This window comes from Python bivittatus, unplaced genomic scaffold (assembly GCF_059951505.1).
Source record: "Python bivittatus isolate LINGU-HERP-01145 unplaced genomic scaffold, Pbiv_v1 ctg000080_np1212, whole genome shotgun sequence".
NCBI lineage: Eukaryota > Metazoa > Chordata > Lepidosauria > Squamata > Pythonidae > Python > Python bivittatus.
This window is the reverse complement of record NW_028277035.1, coordinates 32,157,003-32,175,901: the sequence shown is the minus strand read 5'-3', so window position 1 is coordinate 32,175,901 and position 18,899 is coordinate 32,157,003. Positions and strand designations below refer to the sequence as shown.

Genomic DNA, 18,899 nt, shown 5'->3' with positions numbered 1-18,899 from the left:
TCCCTTCCACCAATTTTATCCACAACAGGAACCTTGTGAGGTGCATTGACCTAAGAGACAGTGACTTCCCCAGTCAGCTAGAGGGGGGTTTATGACTGTAGCAGGTTTCAACCCAGGTCACTATCCTGTGTTTGGGGAGGGAGCGCGGGTGGGAAAGAGAAGCAGACTTCCTTCTTTTCACCCCCTCTTTCTCACCTCACAGTCTTTCCCTACAGTGTGTGATCCCTGAAGATACTTTGCTGCCTTAAGCAGAATCGGCTATTTTTGCTCGCTGTAAGCCCCTCCCTTTGGGGGGGATTGCGAAATTGTTGAAAGTAACTGAGTCTATCTGCATATTAATGAGTCAGAGGAAAAGGGCTCCAGGAGCTGTTTTAAAAGAGGAGGAAAGCCTCCGTGCTCAGGCAGAGAGGAGCTGAAACTGGCGGGACGTGCAGGAGCAGACACAACAGAAACCAGGCGAGCAGAGCCTGAAGCGTCACGATCCGTCCCCTGGCCTGGCACCCTTCAAACGCCATCTGACCCCACCATCTGAACAGTTCCGGGGGAAAAGAGAAAGCAGGTTAACTCAGTCAGACCTAAGTGAACCCATTTCTAGGCTCTTCAGGTCTTACTATGAAGCTGTTGACCGCAGTTTTCCTCATACTGGTCCTTGTCATCTGCTTTACAAGCATAGAAGGTAAGTTACAGGTTTCTCACTCTCACTCTTCCTCTTTTCACTTCCATCCCTTATTGAAGTAGTAGACTGAAATATGATTGTGGTCCTTGGAAGAACTTAGAAAAGGAAAATCAACAATAGACCGTGTATCTGTTTAGAAGATAGTTCTAATTTTTGCAAACCTACCAGGAAAGCACACATGAAAAGCCATCGGTAGCCCTAGGTGGCATTCAATTTGTCAGCCAAAGTGTACTTCTCAGAGCATTTAGACTTAGGAATGACCAGATTTGAATGGTGAACTCATTCATGGTTTTGCACAATGGAAAAGGTGAGCAGAACTCAAACCGGTGCAGTTATTTAGGATTTGTTGGAAGGTTTGAATGTGTCATTGTTTGTTGTTAAAACTCCTTTTGGCCCAGCTTGGTACTGTATTATTTTTTGCAGTTTGTAGAGTGTAAAATAATGAATTTGGAATGCTTTTGACACACTCTTTTAATATTTATCAAAGGGGAAGAAATTAACACCTATGAAAGTCATTGGTCTTATTTGTCTTAAGCTTTTATTTGTGATTAAATTTCAAGACAGCAGGTGCAGCATTAATAAGATGGGGTTGTCACATGGCTTGGTATACACAAAGGCTGCAATCCAGTGTATCTGCTTGGGAGTTAGCCCTACTAGATCTAATGGGTCTCATTTCTGCATATAAATGGAGACATTTACACATCTTCTGCCTACTTCAAGTGAATGTAAATTGCTTACCCATATGTAGGATTGAAGCCTTGGTATCTTTTTCACTAAAGACTGCAAATATAGCACTTGCTCTTTAGAGGTAAACTATAAGCAGATCAGATATTTCGGTAGACGTTAAAATAATGTTTGAAACTAGTCCATACACAAATGTATACCTACTTTTTTCTTATAGGATCAAAATGCAAATGCTTAAGAAAGGGTCCCAAAATAAGATTCTCTGATATTCAAAAACTTGAAGAGCGGCCAAAATATCCATATTGCAAGGAACGAATGATCATGTAAGTCTTTTTTTAAAAAAGTGTTACATTTATATCTAATCAAGTCTGCTTTTCTGCAAATGTAAAAATGATAAAAATGATAAACTGTTTATTACAGAATCCTATCATGTAGCAAAATAGTTAGGAACTTGTTTTGTCTGTCTTACATACAGCAAATATACTTCATTTGTTAAGTGTAAACTGAAAAAGTAATATGAGGTTTATGTAGAGAATTAAAAATTAGAAACACAATCATTGTTTTCAGTTGTTTATTACTTGCACTTATTTGTTTATGGGTGTGCATTAGAGTTTCCATATCCTGAATCTTATCTCCATGGAAGCAGATAATCCAAAATATTTATTATAAAATGCTGCAATGTAGTGCAACTGCTCCAATCCCATTCTCTTCAGTGGCATTAAAGCCATTTAACTGTAGCGCAGTATCAACTACATTTATTTGTGAGTAAATCCCATTAAGTTCAGTGGGATGTACTGCTATAAAATATTTGGACTATATATAAGGAACCCGTCTTAGCTGGGCAGAGCCACTAATTTCAGTATTCAAAATCACCCCCTCTTTGAGGATTTGTGTTAAATAGCATTATCTGGCAAGTCATTGTTAACCATGCCAACTTTATAGAAAACTCACTCCTCACCCCTTTGACTGCCCTATCAAAAACATGCCAAATAAATCTTACTAAATCAAACATGTAGAATTCCTTTTCAAATGGGTTTGGAAACCCATTAAGTAACAACTGTAATGAACTGGTTCTACTTAAAAAGAAAAAGGGCAGTTGTAGTACATCAGGGCTCACTGTTCTTTGTGTCAGCTGATGCAAGAAACAGGGCCCTTCTATGTGGGCATTAGACCTCTTTTAGCAATATTGCCTTGCAGAACCTTTTCTTCCAAGTGGTAAATTGAATATGGGAGGTGGAGGCAATAGAGGAATAGCCACTTTCCCATAACATCTTTCCTGTGGTGTGTTACTACTGAAAGAGTCCAGAAAAATGTTTACTGGCTAAAGTATATAATGCCAAATAGCCTCTGACTTATTTTACTTTAGACATGCATCACAATGATACAGCTCAGGACGCCACACATAATAGTTCAGAAAAATTCAGCAGGAGTTGGAAAAACAGTCTCTCTGGCCGAGCTGAGATTCACCTGCACCATCTCGCTGTAAGGCAAGCCAGTGGCCATAATGATATGTTTTACCCTACTGGACACTATTAAAATGGTATCTATAGTATATATCAGAAACAGTCATTCCCTGCTCATTTTTATCACCATATTGTGACTCCACATTGAAATGGGGAGTGATCCGTGAACCTGAAGGCACAACTTGCCTCATACTTCCTGCTTGTGTTGGAATGATAGCAAAATCAAACAGTATTCGACTTCTTAAGGATTTTTTTTTTCAACACCATGTCATTTTTTTAAAAAATCACATTGATTTTTATGCTGTCGCAGGGAGAGAACACGTTTGCCCCAGGAATCATCCGTTAAGAGCAATGTTCTTTAAGCAGAGAGGAATTTTCTTTTTCATTGCTACTGTTTGAAAACTCCAGTTAACTCTCTCTGATTCTCCCTTTGGTTTGTCTTCAGAACCAGTTGAGTTTCTTTGCTTGATTTATGTGCTGGTAATTCCAGTTTTTTCAGATTGGTAATTCCAGTTTTTTCTCAGGCAGAGCTATGCATCACAGGTTGTTCCAAATTTATTACTCTAAGATTTTTTAAAAAGATAATGCAAATACTGAGGTCTGAAGAAAGACAAATACAAAAAAGAGCCATGTTAAGACTTTTTCTCAGAACTTTTCTTTTCTGAATGCCCCTCCTTCACTGGTTAGATATACCAATATTTTCTAAGCTGGTGAGAGCTGAAAAAACTGGTGAATTCAACACTGATACAACTAACCTACAGTAATAATTAAACAGTTCATAAGACATGCAATATGTAAACATTCAAAGGAATACAGTAATTTGTTGTCCTCTTACTTACTGACTCCTATAGCAGGCTCCAATTGAAATAAACTGAGCTGTGTCCATACAAGTTATGAAAAAATGGAGGTTTTTGATGCCCTAGGTATTTCTGACATCTTATTTAGCTTGTCTCCATTGTTGTTCATTTCACATGCACTTTCTATAACATGCCTACCCACTCTTACCATGACAGAAATAGGGATTAACAGATGCTCATTTATTTATTTATTTTAATGGATTGGCTCTGCACTCTGCTTTGTTATAATCTATTTGGATAATTTCTAAAATTAATTTCGGAACTGCCATATACAGACATACACTTTGTCACAGTTCAAAGTTTGGAGGTGGGTGTTTTATGGATTATTCATGCACTATGCATCAAACCCCTTTATTTTTGTGCCCATTATAATGAATATGCACTGCTAACCGTAATGAGAGGAGGCAGAACCTGAAATCTTCAGATCTTAGGATAATGCATACCTACAGAGATTTAAGCAAAATTAAGAAATTAAAAATAGAATTGCAGTGGATTGCTAATGCACTGTTTCTTCTCTGCAAGCAGCATCACATTATTTACAACACCATAAAGAAACTTTTATAGCTAGGAAGAGTGCGCTTTGCCTAAACAATGTCTTCCACTCTGTTCTGAATCACTAACATTTCCTCCACAGCTCTCTAGCTCTGTCTGGTACTTAGCAGTTAAATACGTTTATCATAAATATACAAGGTAGTTCATAATGATAAAATTATACATTCAGTCATTCGGAAGTAATCTCCTTCAATTCATTACGGATTTCTTCTGAGTAAATTTGGAGACGGATTGAAGAAGACAGGATTCAAGGTTTTCTGGAACATTATTTGCTTAAAATAATACACAACGTCTGCCCAAAGTTGTAGTTGAAGCTATGTAATAAATAATTCATTGCATCCATAAAACACAACAATACAAAATGCAGTTGGGGCATAAATAGGCAGCTCTAAAGCTAATATTCACCTAATTGAATATCAAAGCAGAAATGAAAATCAGTTTTATGGCAGCAGCAGAGGTAAAGAAAACAAGTGGTTATGTGGCCAGAAATTCCTTTCTGAACAGAAAATGTCTTTGCATACAGATGAAATTAAATCAGTGGCGTGGGCTTCTGGGAGGAATATTAACACTAGAACCTTAGTCCAATCCATAGATTAAATCCCATTGAATCTAGCATGTTATTCCACAATTATTTTTACCAAAGTTCTGGAATTCAGGGTATACGCTCTTTGAACTTGACCTTATATATAGCCTTTCCCTAACCTGTCCCACCCCAGAAGTGTTGAGATTTTCCTTTCTTGAATTCCCAACCACCAGTTGCAACCATCTGAAGAGCACCAGCTTGGGGAGAGCTTCTGTGTATTAAGTATTCTGTGCCTGTTGAGACAAAAAACAAAAACAGGGATATCTCCATGCATAACTCTTCAAACTTGCAATACAGCAGTAACAATAAACTGAAAGTTAATGGGTGTTGGTCATGAGATGGGGGAAAGGAGGAAAGCAGAATTTCAGAACTTCCTTGCCATGAGGTGGTATACCCAGCCTTTATGGACTAGAGAATTGAGAATCAGTGATCCAGACATCTGTATAACATGAGATTAAATATATGATAAATGACATATTATGACTGAAGACCAGCCGCAGAAATGTAATACATCCATCTAGTGCATGTATTGCTATAACTCCAAGGGAATATGCAAATGCAGTATCTGCTACAGAACTAAGTTGAGTTAGTCAGTTGCTGATACACAGCAACAGCATTCACACAAAATTTGGCACTTACTCAGAAAGAGCAGAATCGTGATCTTATAGAAGCAGCTATATAAAATTCGTCCTAGCAGGGATTTTGATAAAATAGGGACAGTACAAAAATGCACGTCCTACCAAGTCTGCTTCACATGGGCAATGTGATCTTCTGTCCAACAAGAGAAAATTGTCTTTAGAAATTCGCAGAATGAAAAACTGGCTCACCCAGAACAGCGATTCATTGGCATTGTTAGTATGGAATCGTCAAGTGCTTAGTGTGACATTTTGGATCAGAAAAGGCATGGCTCAGCCATCCGGGATGGGGGGAGCAGATTTTCCTGCTACCTTTTATGAGAACAGAAACTCAGAAGATAGCTCCATGGCCACGGAAAGGGGCTGTCCTCCTCTCTTGCTCCCTGCTCCTCAGCCCCCAAATATCAGCTTTCATGTGAAAATCAGGAAAGGCCTGTTCCAACTGCTTCTGTGGTCTAGTGTGCCAGTGACCTCCTTTTTCTGACAGGTCCTGAGAAATGTTCAAACTTCCAGAAGGTGTGGAGGTAGCCCTTTCTCGGTCCACTCGCATGCACGGTTATGTCTCCATGACATCAGTGACCTGAAGCTGACAAAGGGTTCAGAAACGTGCATCAGCATAACAAAAGCAGCGCGAGGCTTTCCTGCCCCAGCACCGGCTGCCAAGGACTCGCATCTGGGCTTTCCAGTTTGCCTGCCTGATGGGAAAACCAAACAGCAGTGTGCTCTCACAAACAAAATGCCAGCAGAAGTGCGATGCTGAAAGGCCAGCAAAAAAACAATCACGAGCTCTTTTAGGATGGGCCTGAGGGAGCCGTGAATGCCAGACTTTTAGAAGCTCAGCCAGATCTGGCAGTCAAAGGGAAAAGACAGAAGTTCTGAGGTACAAAGATAACTGAAATGCCCATTAGGGAACCTTTTCATTCTCTGTTAAAATCAGCAAGAAAACTCTCACGATTAAGCCCCTGAGTATGCGGTCCTGGGATCCCCTCTACTTTTTCTTTTTCAGAAAACAAAAACATTTGATTTTTTTAATGTTTAGATCATCCTAAAAGTTAGTTGCCTATTGGTACATTTTCCCCTTCTTTCTGTTTCTAGTTCTTTTTCTTTCTGTGTGTTGCAATGTAAACCTACGCTTGTCTAAAAAGAATTGTTTTCAGTAGGATGTATAAGGTAGCAACCTCAGACTAAATTCAATGGGACTTCTGAATTGAAAATTTTAGGATTGCACTAGTAATGCTTTTATGTGTTCACTCCATTTCATTATATAGATTATACATTTTAACTTAATTTATGAATTTAATTTGTAAATTTCTTTATAATACTTCAGGAAAATGTTTAAATGAAGAAACCACACTATATATTAATGATGTCTTAGAGCTTGGCAATGCTTTTCATTTCTTTCTCTCCCCCCCCCTCCCCAATTTTGCCTTGAATTTTCATTTGAAAAAGAAATGGGATTTGGTAATAAAATAGTAAGTTTCCTGTAACAACTGTGGAGTGAAAAGAAAACCAGAATCCAGAAAGCAATTTAAATCACAGGGAGAAAATTGACTCTGACTCTTTAAATTAAGATACGTCTGTCCTAAAGACATTACTGTGATATGTGAATCCAAGCAATCTGCAGATTGATTAATTATGGGTCATTGAATAAACCATAATTATGAATTTCAGGCAACATACTAATCTATAAACCATGGTTTATAAACCACAAAGACTGAGATAATACTGCACACTAAGCCTAACTAAACAAGATACATGATGGTGTAATACGATATATGAACCACTTCACTGTAGCTCATGGATAAGAAGTTCAACAGTCCATCTTTTTTTTTTTTTTTTACAAAGCACAGCTGAAACATTCTGTCTGTGTGTATATATGTGTATATATACACATTCAAATATAAAGAGTCACACAATGGGGAACATGAAAGATTTCTAACAAAATGATTATTGGGTAAGGCTGTGTTCTAATGCCAAATTTTATACAGGCTTAGAGAAGAAAGGAGGCCAGGAGAAATGAGGCCATAGTGCACCAAAGAAATCCATGAGAGAATAAATAGGCATATGGGTATGATAGAAAATCAGAAAAAAACACAAGAACTGGAGCTCAACAACATAGTCGAGGCTGTTGCGAAGGCAAAGATCAGAAATGCTACAGAAGCGTTTATCTCTTTATCTAGTTAAATGAAGTGGATGGGCTCAATGTGTGGGTCTGAGGGCAGCAGATTATTGAAAAATCTTCTGGTTCTTGAGAAGGTTCATTGCAGGGAGCACCAAGGTATATACATAAAGATTTCCATTTCTAGTCCTACGAACTGTGTAGAATATGGAAACTGTTACCTAAACCCACCAAAGATGAATTGAATGTGGGGTATAAAAATAGATCTACCTAGCATCTGAGTCTTGCCTGTGGTGATCCATCCTGCTTCAGAAGTTTGCTCACTTCTCTACCATCAAATAATTGGTCTAATTCAGAGCATGATTGCCAGAAAGATGGAACAAGCACATCCAGATTTTCTATTCCCCCAACTCCAATTCTCCAGCAGGATTTTAAGTATATTCAACAGTATGCTGGTGACAGTGCAGCCTGTTTATCAGTGCGTGAACTGTAACTTTCTTCAAGTAGAAGGTCCTGCCTAAATACTATCAGAAACACCAGAATCATGTGCAACAATGCAATACAGGCTTCAGGTGCTGAAAGAAAAGCAGAACATGTAGGACCATTGCACAAAATAGCTCTGAGGACAGCAATGATCTACTGTGACTTCCAGATGTCCCTATACTCCACATCCCAGCAGCCCTAGCCAACCTGACCAGTAATAAAGGATGTTTTGAAAACTGTAGATTAGCAACACCTGGAAAGACAGAGTTTGCCCAAAGCCTGTACTAGAAAGAGACGCTTAACTATTTATGAAGTTAACAAATCTTGTTTGTTAAAATTGTAACAGCCACTCCATACTGACACATTGGTTTTTATTTCAGAATCACAATGAAATCACGATTCCGAGGTGGCCATCAGTACTGCTTACATCCCAAACTCCCAAGTACAAAAAGATTACTTAAGTGGTATACAATATGGAAAGAAAAAGACAGGTGGGTACTTTACTTTATGCAGGTGAGGACAGCCATCTGGCTTTGTTATAACAAGAGGGCTTTCTTGTTAACTGAATTTGTTCATTTAGAAAAAGATGTCTCTGACACAGGTTTGACATGCATGTTAGGTGGCGCTTGGTAGATGTGGACTCAGTGTAACTTGAAAGAGAAAGTGTTGTGTTATAATCTGATCTCTTTGAAAAGTCTAATACTCCAGATGACAGATTAGTGTATCTCTATTTCTGCTGAAGTAGGCTCTGTTTAGAGAGCCAGTCTGGTGTAGTGGTTAAAGGCATCAGGTTAGAAACCAGGAGACCGGGAGTTCTAGCCCTGCCTTAGGCACAAAGCCAGCTGGGTGACCTTGGGCCAGTCTTTCTCCCTCAGCTCTAGGAAGAAGGAAATGGCAAACCACTTCTGAAAAACCTTGTCAAGAAAACTGCAGGGACTAGTCCAGGTAATCACCAGGAGTCAACACTTGACTGAAAAGCACACACACATACACACAAAAGGTTGTGCTTAAGCCTGGAGTCAGTGTGTTAAGCATTGTCTACCTACCTATTTACTTACTGACTAACCGTGCCACTCCAGATTTTAAGTATCAAACAATCAAATCCAACAAGCAGTTTTTGACAAAGTATTAATATAAGGATTATCACTAATATTTTGGGCATGTTTTGATGCATGCAATATGAACCATAAATTATACAGGTAGTCCTCGCTTAATGACCACAATAGGGACAGGAGAATTGGTCATTAAGCTGGTGGTCATTAAGCAAGTCACTACATGACCAGATCCAACTTTACAACCATTTTTACAATGGTCGTTAAGTGAAGCATGTGGTCATTAAGCAAATCCAGCTTCCATGATAGACTTTTTTGCCAGAATTCGCTTAATGGCCATGTGATTCGCTTAGTGACCACAGTGATTCGGTTAATGACTGTCATAAAAAAGGTAGCAAATGATCATGTGACTGCATGGTGTGGTGCGACAGTTTGCGGTGGTCGTAAGTTCAGATACAGGTCATAAAGGACTTTTTCAAGGCCACCATATTTTCAAACCATTGTTAAATGAATGGCCATTAAACAAGGATTACCTGTCCATGTTTTTTCCTGCTAATATTTTGTATATATATTATAAATAGTCAAAGTGGGGTGGGGGAGTGAATATGAAGCAATTTTATTATTTTTCAGAAGCTGTTGCAAACGCAGTGCTACCTGATTCTACTTGTGATGCTTAATTCTGTTTAACAAGGCTGCAGTCTTATTATTCTCTTACAAATGAGATGGGTGCTGCAGGGGGAATAAACCAGTGATTAAAGAAGGTGAGAGAAAAATAAGAGTAAGAGAGAATGTGTCAAAACAGCTTAGCTCCACTCCCTTTTAGCTTTTGTCCCACCCACTACCCAAATACAGTCCCTTCCTCCCCCCCAGGAGAATACAGCCCTAGGGAGAAATTAAAAAAAAAAAAAAAAAAGCCTGCTGGGAAACAGACGTCTTATCCTCTAAAGCAGTGTTGTCCAAACTTGGCCACTTTAAGATGAGTGGACTTCAACTCCCAGAATTCCCCAGCCAGCATGGAATTCTGGGAGTTGAAGTCCACTCATCTTAAAGTGGCCAAGTTTGGACAACACTGCTCTAAAGTATCTTTCTTCTTATGTTTGCGTAGTGGATTGAAGAAGATCCTCTGCTTATGCTTTGCTGAAATCCTTTAATAAAGAATAATAATAACTTTGTGAAGTTCCACATTTGAACTACAACCCTGAATTAGCCTAGCATTAAGACCAGTTTTGACTTAAGTATTTTGCTTACAGATTAAGCTATGAACAAAGCCCAGACTGAATTCAAGTTAAGCAGCATGCTTCAGGAAGGCCCACCAACATTTGGAATTTCTTCACCTATAAACAAAGCTGTTGGAAGCGTAAAGCATTCTGAAGTGTAATGCTTTAGGGGATTAAGTTCTTATTTTTAGGAATCTGTGAATCAAACCTCTTCAGGTTTCTGGCATTTCACCTAATCAAATGTGTTAAAGTCTTTCCGTAACCTAGTAATTTCAGATGTGCTGGGACTGTTGTTCCCAAAGTTGCCAGCCATTTCTTCCCAGATGTACTTGGCCAGACACATCTGACGGGCATTGGTTTTGGCATGGCAGTGTGATAATATCTAAGGATATCATGGAAGAGAGAGTTTAAACTTCTTCTGGGTCCATCTGAATTTTACAATTCAATTACAAAACGAATCACTTCAGTGCTCCAAGCAGCAGGTATGGGGGGATGCTCTGCCGACTTCACCAAGAGCCCTTTGGACTAGTTTGCACGGATTGTGCTAGAGTTAATACAGTTAAAATCACCACACACCCCTGAATCACGTTTGGAATTCTGAGAGAAGTCATTTTGTTAGGGTAACAAAGTCGGTATTAATAGGCGTTCATAGTCTCACAGATTATGTGATTTTATAAATGCCCCCTTGAAAGGAGTTTCAGCAACAAAGATAATTGTCTTTAACCTGGGGGAGAGGGGAGTATTGGGGCATGTGAAACACTATCAGCCTGAATATTCAGAAGGAGGTCTGAAATTATCTTTTTTAGTTATGGCCAAGTAGAGGATAGTGGAGCAATGGAAATTAAAAAGGGATGTTCTCTAATTTGTTTAATTTATCCATTAAAGTTTGCCATTCTAATTAAAAGCATAGGTGCAGAACTTTATTGTGTGCTCTTAAAATGAATGATCTGGTCGTTATAATTAATATCTTGAAAAGTCACAGAATTGGAACAGATTGATTTTTAAAAAAGCATAACACCATTTGCCCAAAGTAAATAGGAAGATCTGACTGATATGGATATTCATACTGGGTGAATTATAATACTTGATGGGATATAACTGATGCACTGTTTGGGTAGTTCCTGCAGATATGACCTGTTTTGGCCAGACCTTACCGACAGTAAATAAGTTTTATTTGTACCTGACATCAAAGACCAAGATTTGTTAAGGGGTTCAGTTTTGGCAAAGGATAAGATGTTTGGGATGCTCAGTCTACAAGAATTTACCTACATGCCTCAAATAATAATTGAAAAAAAAACCAATTGCAACTGTGTCCCTGAACATGTGAAGAAGACCTGTGCTACAGTACGCATGATGAACTCTGTAAGGATCTGCCCTTCCATTCAGCTACTGCAGGGCCAGTCATGGTAACTGCAAGTACAGTCTTTTAATATTAGACTTCAGGTTTTTGAAAATCCAAAGTCTGCTTTATGTTGCATCTAGAACCATGCCATAATTTCTAATATTACACTGCCATCTATCTACTGTGTCTCTGGCTTAGCAATTGTGCACTGGTATGATAAATCTTTGTCCAGCTAACCAGTGTAACATAAGTATCCTTCAAAAATCTCCTCCTATGTGACATACCCAGAATCACACAACAAAAACCCTGGTGGTTAGAGAACAAAATAAATGCCTATTTCCCAGGTGAAAAGGCCAGAATATTGCTTCTTTATATAACAGGGATGAATAGCGACTTGGGTAAACAGCTATTCCCTTCAGCATTCTGGTTCACCGAGCTTTGGCACACCTGTCCTGGGGTGAAACAGCAGAAGCAGATGAACTTCAAAGAACAAAGAGCTTGATTGCCTACAAAGTTCCCCTTTGATGAAAGCTTAAAATGCAAGCAAAACACTGAAGGTACTATCTGGAGAATGCAATCCTGCTCCCAAAGAGATCAGGAGGGATTTTGTCAGCAGAAGTTGGGCAGAGCCCACCAATTAATGTTTAAATTGGATATTAGACGCTTTTGAAGATAAGGCGGTGACGGTCTCCAGGTGTCCTTTCTAGAAATAATTGCTGATCTTAATTATGATTTTGCTCTTTTTGTAAATGGATAAATACAACATCCGGAGGTTAAAAAGATTTTGCCAAGTAAAAGTTGAACAGCATTATAACAAATTTGCTTCTTGTTACAATTCAGCCCCACTGATAAGTTAAATAAGCTAACATTCATTACTTCACCTTTGTAACTATTTAATGAATAGCAAAATTCTGGCTTCTTAATAATGTTTTTGCCACGTCTTTCTGGACCCAAACCAGTGGTTCCATAGTCAGTGCTGGATTCTGTCAGGTATGTCACAGATTACTGATATCTGTGCCACCCTTGCAGGCCGGGGGGGGGGGGATCAAATTATTCTGAATTGTATTTAATAGGCTCTACAATTCATTGGGAAAGATATACATTTTCCATGGGTAAGAGAAGCATATAATCACTTGCCTGCAGGAATAAAGGTGTGCTGTTCCTGATGGTTTACTTGAAATGGGTCGTAGAACATAGTGGCCCTGTTTCTACAACATGTGTTGTGGGAACACTGAATAGGAATGGTTGACTTGGTCAATTCACTCTCTGGGGGACAAAGTCAATTCTAAATGTACCCAGTGACAATACAGAATACTTCTCCCAAACACTGATTATCTGCAGTGGCCAAGCCCAGAACTGTCTGCAGGGAGGGACGGCTGACTAAAGAGCATTATGCCAATCGCAACACAAGCTTTGCCACTTTTTTATGGTGTTGTGATGTCACAGATGCATACAAAAGGAGCAGAGCTTGCATCATAATTGTGCTGCGCTGCTTTTGTCATTTGGACAAAAATATCTAATCTTGCAGATGCCTCTGGCTCAACCATGCCTATTGCTGCCTACATGACAAATGGGGAAGGACTGGTGATAATATCAAGCTTCACCAATACTCTCCAGACACTTCTTGGAGAAAGAGAGTGGGGATTTGGCATTCCCAATATAGAACTGTGTGCTACCAAAACTGCCAGGATATTTGACTGGGCTAGTGACTGACTGGGCTAAGGATGTGGTGGGAGCAGAGCAAACCAGTCCAAGATTTATTTTGCCATGAGTTAATACTATAATATAGAAAGGAGTCCTCAGTCCAAAAATTGAACTCAGGTTCAGAGCTATACCTTATAAAATATTTAGAACTTTTTTTTCCTCAAACACTTCTTTTGCCCAGCATAATGTCAGTATTTACAGGTTTCTGGTCTTGGGATAAAAGCTATAAATTACAATAGTTGCATATAAACAACCAGGGTTCTATGCTTAATCAACTGCTATTGTACCTGAAGAGTTTTTTGGCAGCTTTATTTGTAAACTCATGTCAAAGCTTCTTGAAGATGTTCACAAAACAGCTTCTGAATCTCTTCCTATATTAAATCTCCCCATTCTGTATTTCCTTAGATATTGTTGTCCAATTGCTTACATATCATATCTTGCAAAACAGCCTAGGTATGCAACAACAAACTGCAGCAACATCACAAAACCCAAATAATTAACCTAATATTTAAATAACATAAAATATTAACGTTGCCTTAAACATACAGTCAGGTCCAGAAATATTGGGACATCGACACAATTCTAACATCTTTGGCTCTATACACCACCACAATGGATTTGGAATGAAACAAACACAATGTGTGTTAACTGCAGACTGTCAGCTTTAATTTGAGGGTATGTACATCCAACTCAGGTGAACGGTGTAGGAATTACAACAGTTTCCATATGTGCCTCCCACTTGTTAAGGGACCAAAAGTAATGGGCCAATTGGCTTCTCAGCTGTTCCATGGCCAGGTGTGTGATATCCCCTCAGTATCCCAATTACAATGTGCAGATAAAAGGCCCAGAGTTCATTTCAAGTGTGCTATTTGCATTTGGAATCTGTTGCTGTCAACTCTCAAGATGAGATCCAAAGAGCTGTCACTATCAGTGAAGCAAGCCATCATTAGGCTGAAGAAACAAAACAAACCCATCAGAGAGATAGCAAGAACATTAGGCGTGGCCAAAACAACTGTTTGGAACATTCTCAAAAGAAGGAACGCACCGGTGAGCTCAGCAACACCAAAAGACCCAGGAGACAACAGAAAACAACTGTGGTGGATGACCGAAGAATTCATTCCCTGGTGAAGAAAACACCCTTCACAACAGTTGGCCAGATCAAGAACACTCTCCAGGAGGTAGGTGTATGTGTGTCAAAGTCAACAATCAAAAGAAGACTTCACCAGAGTGAATACAGAGGGTTCACCACAAGATGTAAACCATTGGTGAGCCTCAAAAACAGGAAGGCCAGATTAGAGTTTGCCAAACAACATCTAAAAAAGCCTTCACAGTTCTGGAACAACATCCTATGGACAGATGAGACCAAGATCAACTTGTACCAGAGTGATGGGAAGAGAAGAGTATGGAGAAGGAAAGGAACTGCTCATGATCCTGAGCATACCACCTCATCAGTGAAGCATGGTGGTGGTAGTGTCATGGTGTGGGGATGTATGGCTGCCAATGGAACTGGTTCTCTTGTATTTATTAATGATGTGACTGCTGACAAAAGCAGCAGGATGAATTCTGCAGTGTTTCAGGCAATATTATCTGCTCACATTCAGCCAAATGCCGCAGAACTCATTGGACGGCGCTTCACAGTACAGATGGACAATGACCCAAAGCATACTGCAAAAGCAACCAAAGAGTTTTTGAAGGGACAGAAGTGGAATGTTATGCAATGGCCAAGTCAATCACCTGACCTGAATCCCATTGAGCATGCATTTCACTTGCTGAAGACAAAACTGAAGGGAAGATGCCCCAAGAACAAGCAGGAACTGAAGACAGTTGCAGTAGAGGCCTGGCAGAGCATCACCAGGGATGAAACCCAGCGTCTGGTGATGTCTATGCGTTCCAGACTTCAGGCTGTGATTGACTGCAATGGATTTGCAACCAAGTATTAAAAAGGGAAAGTTTGATGTATGATTATTATTCTGTCCCATTACTTTTGGTCCCTTAACAAGTGGGAGGCACATATGCAAACTGTTGTAATTCCTACACCGTTCACCTGAGTTGGATGTACATACCCTCAAATTAAAGCTGACAGTCTGCAGTTAACGCACATTGTGTTTGTTTCATTCCAAATCCATTGTGGTGGTATATAGAGCCAAAGATGTTAGAATTGTGTCGATGTCCCAATATTTCTGGACCTGACTGTATGTGGAAGGCTAATTTTATTCACCACCACCTTAAGAGGCAGCATGCCACTGAATAGTACCAACTACTGACCAGTAGCAGTGGGAGAGAGGAATCAGCTGATAATGCTGTTCACAGAATCATCATATATCACTTTTCACCATTTAGTCCAATCCTCTTCCCAATGCACAAATTTACTACTACCAGCATCCCTGACAAATGGCCATACAACTTATGTTTAAACACCTCCGGTAAGTTGTTTAAATAGCATAAGACTCAGGAAAAAATTGTAAGACATGCATCTGGCCCAAGAAGGCTGGCAGATGAGTGCTTTGAAATTTAGTTTCTTGAAAAGCGATGGGGTTGTTTCACTGTTTGATCAGACTAATTACTTTACTTTTATTTTTCCAGAGTTTATGAAGAGTAAGAGAGTGATGTCTGGTAGAAGAAGTGAGATTGATTGATTGATGGGCGTAAGAAAAATGGCAACAAAGATGACTTCTCACGAGACACAGCTCAACATCTATGTTATAAAGCACTTTTCTTGTTACCAAGGATCACTTTTTACATTTTATAGCTAAAAAAAAGCCACCAGATTTCATAAGTGTCTTTATACATTAGATCCTATACATGCCTCCTTTGTAGTGAGAAATCTCTTGAAACATAATCTTCATTTAAAATGTATTTGTATAATCTTAATTTGATAACTGTTCTGTCCCTATGACTGGATATTGGGCTTTATAAGCTCATAAAATGAATCTTGTTAAAAACAAAATCTAAAACAGTCACTCTTTTTTGGCATGGAGGGACAACTTTCTGCTCCATAATAAACGTTTCTAGGAGTGTCCTTTTCTATGGAATGAGAGAGGCTAAACTAGGGATTGTGCTCCACAATGACATCTACTGCTGTACAGTTTGGAAATAAGGTTTCTCATTACAAAATTGATATAAGCTGTTCATCTTTTAATCCCTGCAGATGGGGTAATATAAAATATACTACTCTCTCTCTCTGGGGTGGATAAAAATATTTCTAAAGCAGTTTAATATGGAAAAGACACTTTTTCTTACCTGAGGTTCTTCTGAAGTTTGCAATTTTGTGTTTTGATATCTTCAGGTATATTACATATGATTCCTTAGATTTTTAGTTTAAAACTGTCCAAAAATATACCTTCTTACTGGGGGAGGGATGAAGTGTCTGATAGGGGAATGGACATATAAGTTTTAGTCACAAAACAACAATCTATTATTTCGAATGTAATAGTTTCACTGGTAAGCAGTACATTCCTCTTTATAAAAATATAAATAACAAAACTACCTTTTCAATTGTAAATATACTATAGGAGATTTCCCTATATTATCTTTCTGTATAATGTATTGTACTGCTAAATTATCATATACTATTTAAATGTTTGGAATATTTAGGGAGTTGCATGCAGATTTCATATTTCTTTCTATGACAAATGGAACTTAAGGAATAAAATACATTTTAAAGGCTGGTGGCTAACTTTCATTGGATTAAACATTTGGGACTCTGTAATAACAATTTCTGGATTATGCTGGCATGAACTTTAAAGGCCAATCTCCTGCCATTAATGCCACTGGAATTAGGAGAAATCTCCAGATTCACAGGGAAGTATCTTGCATTTAAGTGCACTCATCCATATTTTTCAAAAAACTGTTCAGACATTAAAAAAAGTCAGTGTCATCAATCCCGAAGATGGGATTCAGATTTTTTAAAATTGTTATTACTATTTCATTCCCTTGTTCCCCTGTTGATGTTTTGCCTTTGCCTTTGCCTTTTGCAAAGTTTATCTAGCAGCACAAGGGAACTTAATAAAATCCTCTCCTTTGGATTCCAGATATTGCAAATATTGTATTTCACAACATCAGGAGTATAATGTAGGATCCATTTGGAGTTTCCTCTCCAATAGTGCAAGTAGGGCCACACTGTGAGGCAAAAGTACACACTCTCGTAGCCCCAAGGGCCCAGATGTTCAGTGTCACACTATTCAACAGGAGACCTGTTCTGTCCTCCCCTCTCTACCCTAAGGCATTTGGGCAGAAATAAACCTAATGGGGGGTATCAGCTTTGCTTTGCAACATACACAAATGCTTATAAATTAAGGGAAAAGGGAGAAGCCTAACAGAGTAAAAGCAATTGGGAAGAAAGCAGAGTGAGGAACTAAGGAGATAAAAATGGTGTTGGAGTGCCCAGTGGCCTGCAGGAGTTTGTGACATAACATCTCCTTACTGTCAAGAAAGTTTGGAAGCAGGATAAGGACTGGCAGAGGCCTCCTGGCTTGATCAGAGAGCTGATAGGCTCTGCTATCCTATCAATGAATGTAGGTCTGCTCATTTTCTTCACCAACAGCCTCTCCTCCCTAGGGATCCTTACTGGCATTCAGTGACTGCTGTATTGAGATAATGTCTTGCCAAGATAGTGCAGCGCAGTACAGACCCAATACAGGCTGCTAAAGAAATGTATTGTCACTGGTAGGAAGAATGAACGGTATTCTGAGGGAGACAATTGGCTGATGAATAACCAATGGCAGGTCTGCTTGGCACAAGATAAGGCTGACAGATCTGGGTTTCAAAAATCCAGGCAACCACTAGACGGCAGCAGAAAGATCCCGGAACTCTGCTGCTATATAGTTGCTTTCTGGAGTTTTGCAGCCAAGATCTTGTAATAGTATTAAGCAGTAATATTACAGTATAATCATCACTGTGTTTTCTCAGGTCCCTCAACCAATTCCTTTTGCCTCTGGCCTGCTGAGTTTATTATACCACTCATGCAGAAGCAAATAACAAGAAGCAAAGTTGGTTGACTGTAATAAGATTCAAGAGTTTTTATTCTTACTGACCTGACATAATGTTGGAAAGAAGCTATGTACAGGGATAGGGGACTCTGGCCATCTGCCCATCAGCATGCTAACGCTGTGAAAACTGAACAGCACGGGACCAAATTTGATGTGGAGGGAGAAGCTGGCAAAAGAAAGAGCTTGAAAACAGGCCAGATCTGGCAGAGAAAACATTAAAATTGTATTATAAAATGTCACGGAAACTGGTCACTAAGCGCTAGTCCCTAAGAACCACACCCAGTAATCAAACCTAAAAGAATCCTCTCTCATCCCTAAACAGGTGATGCCCAGCCAGATGCCCCCTGGCTATTTTTGTTTGACATCTGGCTGAGGAAAAAGCTGGAAATGCCAGAAATAAAGGGGAAAGAATTGAGAGGTAAGCTAAGGTCTGAACACCCCACAATAGACTCCTGTTGTGGCAAATATAGTAAAGGAAAAATCAGTTCAGATAGGGGATGGTTTTCTAATTCCTGCTTCATCCACTATAGATCACGGTGGATGA

The 18,899-nt window shown here is 39.2% G+C and overlaps 1 protein-coding gene and 1 long non-coding RNA gene across 2 annotated transcripts in view; one reads left to right on the top strand and one right to left on the bottom strand.

Moving 5' to 3' along the window:
* The first annotated feature begins 230 nt into the window (after positions 1 to 230).
* Positions 231 to 17,030, top strand: CXCL14 (C-X-C motif chemokine ligand 14). Its single transcript, XM_007423585.4, has 4 exons — positions 231 to 676; positions 1,578 to 1,683; positions 8,433 to 8,543; positions 15,951 to 17,030. The coding sequence occupies exons 1-4, from the start codon at positions 613 to 615 to the stop codon at positions 15,964 to 15,966; spliced, it is 297 nt and encodes a 98-aa protein (XP_007423647.1). The 5' UTR covers positions 231 to 612; the 3' UTR covers positions 15,967 to 17,030.
* Positions 4,661 to 18,899, bottom strand: part of LOC148216657 (uncharacterized) — a 64,437-nt gene continuing 50,198 nt past the window's right edge. The window contains exon 5 of the long non-coding RNA XR_015794777.1: positions 4,661 to 5,048. This is a non-coding gene — a long non-coding RNA (uncharacterized LOC148216657). The remainder of the gene's footprint in view (positions 5,049 to 18,899) is intronic.

Coding starts and splice junctions, on each gene's coding strand:
- CXCL14 (XM_007423585.4), top strand. CDS start 613: ATGAAGCTGTTGACCGCAGTTTTCCTCATACTGGTCCTTGTCATCTGC. Junction 677..1,577: donor CTGCTTTACAAGCATAGAAG/GTAAGTTACAGG, acceptor TTTTTCTTATAG/GATCAAAATGCAAATGCTTA. Junction 1,684..8,432: donor TGCAAGGAACGAATGATCAT/GTAAGTCTTTTT, acceptor TTTTTATTTCAG/AATCACAATGAAATCACGAT.